The sequence below is a fragment of the Bison bison genome, unplaced genomic scaffold, assembly GCF_000754665.1.
Source record: "Bison bison bison isolate TAMUID 2011002044 unplaced genomic scaffold, Bison_UMD1.0 scf7180017864480, whole genome shotgun sequence".
In the NCBI taxonomy this organism is placed as follows: Eukaryota; Metazoa; Chordata; class Mammalia; order Artiodactyla; family Bovidae; genus Bison; species Bison bison.
The window spans coordinates 2,494,974-2,504,365 of NW_011495040.1; the positions used below are offsets into that span (position 1 = coordinate 2,494,974).

General features: G+C 45.7%; 1 protein-coding gene and 1 non-coding gene across 4 annotated transcripts in view; both read right to left on the minus strand.

Annotated features, from left to right (window-relative positions):
• ST3GAL5 (ST3 beta-galactoside alpha-2,3-sialyltransferase 5) overlaps positions 1-9,392 on the minus strand; it is a 57,896-nt gene that overhangs the window by 25,891 nt on the left and 22,613 nt on the right. For all 3 annotated transcript variants that reach the window (XM_010862205.1, XM_010862203.1, XM_010862204.1), the window contains exon 2: positions 1,057-1,180. In XM_010862205.1, the coding sequence (XP_010860507.1) occupies positions 1,057-1,180 (124 nt within the window). The remainder of the gene's footprint in view (positions 1-1,056; positions 1,181-9,392) is intronic.
• Positions 1,306-1,378, minus strand: TRNAE-UUC. The gene has a single exon. It is a non-coding gene; the product is annotated as a tRNA-Glu (tRNA).

The window sequence follows — 9,392 nt, forward strand, 5'->3', positions numbered from 1 at the left end:
AAACTCCAATACTTTGGCCACCTCATGCGAAAAGTTGACTCATTGGAAAAGACTCTGATGCTGGGAGGGATTGGGGGCAGGAGGAGAAGGGGACGACAGAGGATGAGATGGCTGGATGGCATCACGGACTCGATGGACGTGAGTCTGAGTGAACTCCGGGAGTTGGTGATGGACAGGGAGGCCTGGTGTGCTGTGATTCATGGGGTCGCAAAGAGTCGGACATGACTGAGCGACTGAACTGAACTGATGATAAAAGGAGATGTTTATTAATATACACTTTCTTTTCTACCCATCTCCTTCCCAAATTAGTAAAATGAGGTGAGAGACTAGATTTCAGGGTTGGATTTCTACCCAGAGACATGAAAAAAAAAGGGTAATTTACCACCTGGTTTTGCTGGTATCAAATAAAACCAACAAGATCCCCCCTTTAACAATTCTTTCTCTTATTAATGACTTCCCAGGTGCCTCAGTGGTAAAGAATCTTCCTGCAGGCAGGAGCCCTGGGTTCAATTCCTGGGTTGGGAAGATCCCCTGGAAAAGGGAATGGCAACCCACTCCAGTACTCTTGCCAGGAAAATCCCAAGGACAGAGGAGCCTGAAGGGCTACAGTCCATGGGTTTGCAAAGAGTCAGTCACACGACTGAATGCGCATGCTCACATTCACGTCTCTTATTAGGATGGAAGAGTAACCTGGCTGGAATACTTCTCATGCTTTTTAGTGTTTAATGTTAAATGTTATTCAAATGCCTGTAGGGAATTTTAATTAACCGCATTTTTAGACTCACTGGAAATGGCGAAGGGGAAGCCCTCTTTTGTTGGACAGCAGTGGGAAGGGCTGTGACCTGGAAGTTGCAGGGCCTGGAGACCCCGAGGCCAGCACTGCACTGCCACCAAGGACGACCTGATGCAGGCACCTGGGGCACATGTGCTCTGAACCCTGACTCAGACATGCCTTTAAATGACCGTGACCAAGTGTGGCCAAGGGGCTCTCACTGAATTTTTCTCCCAGTTCTGCCCAAATCAGAGGCATCTTGTGGCCCGAGGCCCCAGTCTTACTTGAGGATGTCTTTTAGCAGTAAGTTGGGTCTTCGCATCTTGTTCTGAGCTCTGGTGTACCATTGCAGGGAGGGCCGTGAGCAATCCCTTCTCAGCTTCACGCGGCTGTGGTCACTTGGCATTGCTGTGAAGAGAGGAGAGGGAGGAGGAGGGGAAGAGGCAAGTAAGTTTGGTAGATGATGCTTTTAAAGAAACTTTTTTCGCAGGGGTGGGGTTGGGAGGCACATTGTGTGGCTTGCAGAATTTTAGTTCCCTGACCAGGGATTGAACCTGGGGCCTCAGCAGTGAAAGCACAGAGTCCTAACCACTGGACCACCAGGAATTCCCTAAGGAGCCTTGATGTTGTACAGCCGTACCATGTAACACTACTCAGCCAGAAAGAGGAGTGACGGATTGATAGACACAGTAACTGGACGAATCTCGAGCTGAGCCAACACTAAAAGGTTACGCACTATAGGATTCGATTTACATAATGTTCTTGAAATGACAAAATTACAGAAATGTAAACGGATCAGTAGTGGTCAGGAGTATGGGAAGGAAAGGTGGAAGTGGCTGTGGGAAGGCAACATGAGGGGTCCATGTGGGGATAGAAATATTCTGTTTCTTGACTATATGCCTGCCAATATCCCAGCTTCAATAGCCTACAGTTTTGCTGCCGTTAGGGGGAAGGGCTTCCCAGGTGGCTCTCTGGTAAAGAATATGCCTGCCAACGCAGGGGATGCAGGAGACGTGGGTCTGATTCCTGGACTGGAAAGATCTCCAGGAGTACCAAGTGGCAACACGCTCCAATCCATTCTTGCTTGGGAAATCCCATGGACAGAGGAGCCTGGAGGGCTACCGTCCATAGGGTCAGAAAGAGTTGGACACGACTGAGCACACACAGACACACACCACTACGGGGGAAAGGAGTAATCTGAGTTATATCTTACAACTGCATGTGACTCTACAACTATCCCCAAATTAGGTCTAATTTTTTTTTTTTTTTGAGCCTTTACCTTTTAGAGATACATATGGAACTATTTACAGACAAACAGGAGACCTGAAAACCGCTTCAAAAAACAGGAAGAGGATAAGTGTGTGTGGGAATAGCTGAAACAAGATGAACCTTAAATTGCTATTGAATCTAGGCAATGGGTACACAGGGTTCACTGTACAATTCTCAATGATATTTGAAATTTTCTACCATAAAAATTTAAAAAGAAAGTGTACATAAAAAAGAAAAGGAATGTACACAGAGGAAGAGGGTTACACTAAGGAAAAAAGAAAACATGCTAATTTTAAAAGAAGTTTTTCTTTAAAAAATATATATGTTCTCAGGCACATAATTTTTTGAATTAATTTTATTCTCAGATTCTCAATTTTTAAGTAATATTCTAATGGGTATTGTAGTAGACATCAAAACATCTCCCCCCATATCAGTTTCCCCCCTCCTCTCAGTTGAACAGAACTCTGGATTTTTAGCTGGGCACATGGCCTCCCAGAATAAAGACTACATTTCCCAGCCTCCCTAGGGGCTCAGTACAGTCTCATGGCTAAGTTCTAGTCAGTGGGAAACAAGCAGAAGTGACTTGTACAACTTGAGGGTGCATCTCTTGGTGTACTCCCCTCTCTCTTTTATCCCTCTTCCTGATGGCTGAAATACTGACACCTGATGAGCCGCTCTGGACCACACAGCACATCACCCAAGAGATGGAGGAGCAATGAGAGAGAAGAGACCTGGGTCTTTGGACCACCCCTACGGACAGAGCCACCAATCCACCTTGGACCACCTGTCTCTGGACTCTTGCATGACAGAAATAAACTTCTGTCTCATTTAAGCAACTGTTACTTAAATCTCAACTAGTACAGGCACCTATAGCATTATGGTATGTTTATATATTAATTTAGGAAATCATATCTTTACTATACTTAGTCTTGTAGCAAGAAGAAGTAACATCTCATTATTCATTTCCCCCATTAGTGTTGTGACATTTTCTTTGAAAAAAACTTCTGAAACTGACATTCAAGTACTTGATGTTTTGCTACCATTAACACTCTCCCCAATTCTAACCGTGCAGCACTAGAATGTAAGAATTTTCATAGACCTGCTTCACTCCATTTGAATATTTAAAAAAAAAAAACATGCCAAGGGCTTCATGAGCAAACTTCTGCTGAAGAATCTATTGAATTCTTTTTAAAGGAGAAATGAGATCAACTGAGACCGTGAAAGGTTTTCAACCACCATAACTCTGTGATTACTTGGACACACAGTCAGCCAAGCAGAGGGTCCCAAGGGGCTGCTTATGATCAAGACATTTATAAAGTGGAAGTTTCTATGATGCCTGTGTTTTTATGACCAGAATGACACTTCACGCCTGAGTGGACCCCTCGAGAACAAAGCAGACAGCGCTATTAGAATCTGGATTCTGCCCTTGCCTTTGGCTGGCACCCTGGACAGGGCTGTGGGCTCTGGCCTCTACTCTCCCACTCCTCTTTCTCATCCTCTCTGCAACTGAGACTGAAACCTGCAAACTGCATTCCCAGACTCTCCACTGTGCCACCCGGCTTCCCGCTGAGTTGTGACTGTGGACCATCTAGGTAGAAGCCTGGAAGGCAAGGACAGGGGGCGGCAGCCCTTTCTTTTCCCTGACTCCATGACATAGGAGCAGAAGAGATGGAGTTGCCCAAAGGTAACTCCAGCAGCAGCTGGGGCTGCCAGCATCCTAGGTTTCTACCCAACAGAGGGGATGGCACCTCTAGTTCTGTGACAAGTACAAGCTTCGGCACAGGGTGACAGTGGCCCCCTGGTCGCTGGCCCCTGCCCTTGCCTTCCAGGCTTCCACCCCAATGGTTGAGGGTTTAGGTAACCTGCATCCTTTAGGCACTCTGGTTTCTGGCCACAGCTTTCCAATCCAACCCCATCAGAAGCCTTTCTTAAATCCTGTCCATGTTCCTTCCTGGGGTCTCTGGACAGGCAGCATCTTCTGGAAGCCCCTTCTGTGCTTGCCCTGTCAGTTTCTGGTCAGGCTCTCTCTCCTGAAAGTGAAAGTGAAGTCGCTCAGTCGTGTCCTACTCTTTGCGACCCCATGGACTGTAGGCTCCTCTGTCCATGGGATTCTCCAGGTAAGAATACTGGAGTGAGTTGCCATTTCCTTCTCCAGGGGATCTTCCCAACCCAGGGTTCGAACCCAGGTCTCCTGCATTGCAGGCAGACGCTTTATCCTCTGAGCCAAATGCCCAGCTTCCTTCATAGGTCTCTCCTCCCCACCGTGACGGCCCAGCTACTCCTTCACTCAGTCTGCAGACCACATTGGGTGCCTTGGAATCACACCTCCATTCCCACCTCTGCCATCATCAACTCCCCCATGCAAGGCACAGGACTCCAGGGTCCCGGTCCCCATTCTCTGCACCATTTTCTCCTTGCAAAAGTGGAAGTGCTACTCACTCAGTCATGTCCGACTCTGCAACCCTGTGGACTGCTGCCCACCAGGCACTTCTGTCCATGGGATTCTCCAGGCAAGAATACTGGAGTGGGTTGCCATTCCCTTCTTCAGTGGATCTTCCCGAATCAGGGATCGAACCTGGATCTTCCACATTGCAGGCAGATTCTCTATTGTCTGAGCCACCAGGGAAGCTTCTTCATCCTTAAACCCTCTCCTTCTCTGTGAAGCTCATTTTAAATACCATAATCACCCCTGGGCACTCCCCTATCTCTGTTTACCATTACGAACTGAAATTTCCTGTGTACATTTTAGGTTTCCTCTACCCTTTTGCCTGGATGACTGAGCTGCAGGGGTAGGACCTGGCACAGAATAGGACCTTAAGAAACATTCCAGGGATATCCCTGGAGGTCCAGTGGTCAAGAATCTGGCTTCCAACAGAGGGGATGCAGGTTTGATCCTTGGTTTGGGAAGTGATACCCCACATGACGTGGAGCAACTAAGCCCATGTGCCACAACTAGAAAACCTGAATGCTGAAATTTGAAAAGCCTGCATGCCACAACAAAGATCCAGCACAGCCAAAAAAGAAAGAAAGAAACATCCCACATGGAATGAATGTGTTATATGCCTATAGTCTGTCATCAAACATGATAAATTCCCCACCACCAAAATGTACTTTCCCAATGATATCTAAGATTCAAACTAAAACTGAATGTGAACAGGAATTATAAGAGCAAAGAGTAAATTGTAATTTCTACTGAACTATCTAACATGCCTGCATGCATCCATCCAAGTCACTTCAGTAGTGTCCAACTCTTTGTGACCCCATGGACTGTAGCCCACCAGTCTCCTCTGTCCATGGGATTCTTCAGGCAAGAATATTGAAGTGAGTTGCCATTTCCTTCTCCAGGGGATCTTCCAACCCAGGGATCGAATCTGTGTCTTTTAGGTCTCCTGCATTGGCAAACAGGTTCTTTACCTTTTAGTAAAGCACCACCTGGGAAGCCCTTCTAACATGCCTCAGTTCAGTTCAATTCAGTTCAGTCGCTCAGTCGTGTCCAACTCTTTGCGACCCCATGAATCGCAGCACGCCAGGCCTCCCTGTCCATCACCAACTCCCGGAGTTCACTCAGACTCACGTCCATTGAGTCAGTGATGCCATCCAGCCATCTCATCCTCTGTCGTCCCCTTCTCCTCCTGCCCCCAATCCCTCCCAGCATCAGGGTCTTTTCCAATGAGTCAACTCTTCGCATGAGGTGGCCAAAGTACTGGAGTTTCAGCTTTAGCATCAGTCCTTCCAAAGAAATCCCAGGGCTAATCTCCTTCAGAATGGACTGGTTGGATCTCCTTGCAGTCCAACGGATTCTCAAGAGTCTTCTCCAACACCACAGTTCAGAAGCATCACTTCTTTGGCACTCAGCTTTCTTCATAGTCCAGCTCTCGCATCCATACACGACCACTGGAAAAACCATAGCCTTGACTAGATGGACCTTTGTTGGCAAAGTAATGTCTCTGCTTTTGAATATGCTATCTAGGTTGGTCATAACTTTCCTTCCAAGGAGTAAGCGTCTTTTAATTTCATGGCCTAGCAACAGGTAATTAGTTGGTAACTTGTGGTATAAATCATATGGAACATTCCCCGTGGCTGTTAAAGCCTTGATATATGAAGCAGAATCTGTGACCACAGCCTCTGCTGAGAAGAAGTTAGACACGTGAAATCTCGGAACTCCTCACCACCCCACACTCCTGTTAAAGCCTTGATATATGAAGCAGAATCTGTGACCACAGCCTCTGCTGAGAAGAGGTTAGACATGTGAAATCTCGGAACTGCTCACCACCCCACACTCCTGCTGCATCATGGGATTCAAATAAACATTTAGTTTGAGAAGCTCTCGCTTAAAGTATTCAGTGCCTACATTTATTGACACAGAAAGATACTGTAAGAAAAAAAGCTGGTTTGTAAAATCATATGTATATATACGTGTAATCATGTTCTGGGGTATATGCATTCAAACCAGGAGAATTTGATTTCCCATATGAAGTTTCACTTGGGCTGGAATATCTTCTTTCAACTTAGAAGGGACCATTTGGATTCCATGTTCCTCCACACAACAAAAGGAGGGCCAACCTACCCGAGTTGTCTTCACACACTTACAGCTGACATACAGCTAAGTGGGGCTAAGGTGCTCCTTTGGAGAACCCAGGAGTTTATAGTCATGCTCATCTCTATACCATCTGCACTGTGTCCACTCAATTCCTTTGTCTTTAATGTTCTGTTTGGGACTTCCCCGTGATCCAGTGGGTTAATAATTCCACATGTTGTGAGGCAACTAAGTTGTGTGCACCACAACTACTGAGCCCACGTGCCACAACTACTGAAGCCTGTGCACCCTAGAGTGTGTGCAACCAGAAAAGCCACTGCAATGAGAAGCTCATGAACTGCAAGTAGAGAGGAGCCTCTGCTCTCTGCAACTAGAGAAAAGCCTGCGCGTGGCAACAAAGACATATAAATGAATTTCTAAAAATGTTCTCTTTGGCGGAAGATGGCAAGCAATTGAAGGTTCCATTAGAACACTTATCATGAGACAAGTTACTCATAATTTTTTCTTTTGAATAGACATTTCTCTCTTGTCTTCCCCACTAGAATATAGATTCCAAGAGAGTGTGTGTCTTTGCTCACCACTGAGTTCACAGTGCCTAGGATGGTAAGAGGCACATAATAGGCAACTAATACCTATTTACTGAATAAATATTCCATTTCTTACGAGGTTTCAGAGGTGATGGTAGTTTTAGGCATTCCTCCAAGGACGTGGGTTGGCAGGCCACCACCATCTGCCCTGTGGCACTTTCCTGGTTCCCAACTTGTCCATCTCCTTCACGGGCAGCTTCTCCCACTCCTTCCAAGTGCTAAGATCCCAGGACTGATGAATATCTCCCTTCTTTCATTCAGACTGCCAGGGTAAGAGCCTCCACTAATCCCTTCTATGCAGAAAAGACCTGGCTTTCAAAATTACATATTTCCAGTCACATATAAAAATATAATAGCCGCTTCTCAAATGTTTATATATTTGATGAGCAAATCACTCTTATTAAGGCCCCGATGAAGAAACATTAGGGCAAGGTCCAGGCTTTCAGTCCACTTGTAGATCTGGCACTAACGGTTTCAAATTAAGAATTAACCAACCAAGATAAGAGTACAACATATGCTGCAAAGCAGTATGTGAAAAATTGTTGATAAACTATACAGGCAATTGCTGTATAGGGCAATTTAGTGCCCTAAAAGAATAGGGCACTAATTTTATTGGGGGGAATAATCCTACACAAGATATCACTAAATCCTAAATCACTAAAACACCTACTTCATTGAACTGCTATCTGCATTTAACCTGATAAATTTAATCTGCTGAAAGTCACACATGGAGAAGTAGGGGGCTGAGAATTCCAACCGTCTTTATCCATGCCCTTCCACGTGGGGGTTGCTTAGGGAGGGTAGGTATCGGAATAGGTGGGTAGACCTGTATGTGAAGGGTTTTTTGGGTTTTTGTTTATTTTTTAACAATAAAGGCAGGCTTTCCGGGTGGCTCAGTGGTAAAGAATCTGCCTGCAAGTAGGACATCCAGAAGACACCAGTTTGACCCATGGGTTGGGAAGATCTCCTGGAGAAGGGCATGGCAACCCACTTCACTATTCTGGCCTGGAGAATCCCATGAACAGAGGAGCCTGGCAAGCTATAGCCCATGGGGTCGCAAGGGGTAGGACATGACTGGAGCGACTTAACACGCACACACACGCAAGATTATTAAAAACAAAAGCTCGAAGCTGACGAAGCAGTAAATAAAAAGGACATGGTTGGTCTGGGAAGATGAGCAGGTACAGCTTAGATATTAACATGGCAGCCAAAAGAGCATGCCCTTCTAGGTGGGAGGTTTCTGAGAAGGACTGTACAGCAGGACAGAAGGCAGCCTCACCAGGCTGCCGGTGGACAGCAGGGCAGGATGCTGGGTGCTTGAGAGGAAGGGTAGCCTGAGGCACATCTGGGTGAGAAAGAAGACAGGATGAGGACAGACATGAATCAAGAAATCACGAAGACCCGCACCGAAAAGACGCAGGCCAAGACCAATTTGGGTCCCAGTTACGGAAAGAAACAGGAATGGAAGTCAACTTTAGTAGTTTAGTGATGATGGCCACAGGACTGGAAAAGGTCAGTTTTCATTTCAATCCCAAAGAAAGTCAATGCCAAAGAATACTCAAACTATTGCACAAGAGCACTCATCTCACACGCTAGTAAAGTAATGCTCAAACTTCTTCAAGCCAGGCTTCAACAGTACGTGAACCGTGAACTTTCAGATGTTCAAGCTGGATTTAGAAAAGGCAGAGGAACCAGAGATCAAATTGCCAACATCCTTTGGATCACTGATAAAGCAAGAGAGTTCCAGAAAAACATCTGTTTCTGCTTTATTGACTATGTCAAAGCCTTTGAATGTGTGGATCACAATAAACTGTGGAAAATTCTGAAAGAGATGGGAATACCAGACCACCTGACCTGACTCCTGAGAAATCTGTATGCAGGTCAAGAAGCAACAGTTAGAACTAGACATACAACAACAGACTGGTTCCAAATCGGGAAAGGAGTACGTCAAGGCTGTATACTGTCAGCCTGCTTATTTAACTTATATCCAGAATACATCATGAGAAACGCTGGGCTGGATGAAGCACAAGCTGGAATCAAGATTTCCAGGAGAAATATCAATAACCTCCGATATGCAGATGACACCACCCTTATGGCAGAAAGCAAAGAACAACTAAAGAGCTTCTTGATGAAAGTGAAAGAGGAGAGTGAAAAAGTTGGCTTAAAACTCAACATTCAGAAAACTAAGATCACGGCATCTGGTCCCATCACTTCATGGCAAATAGAT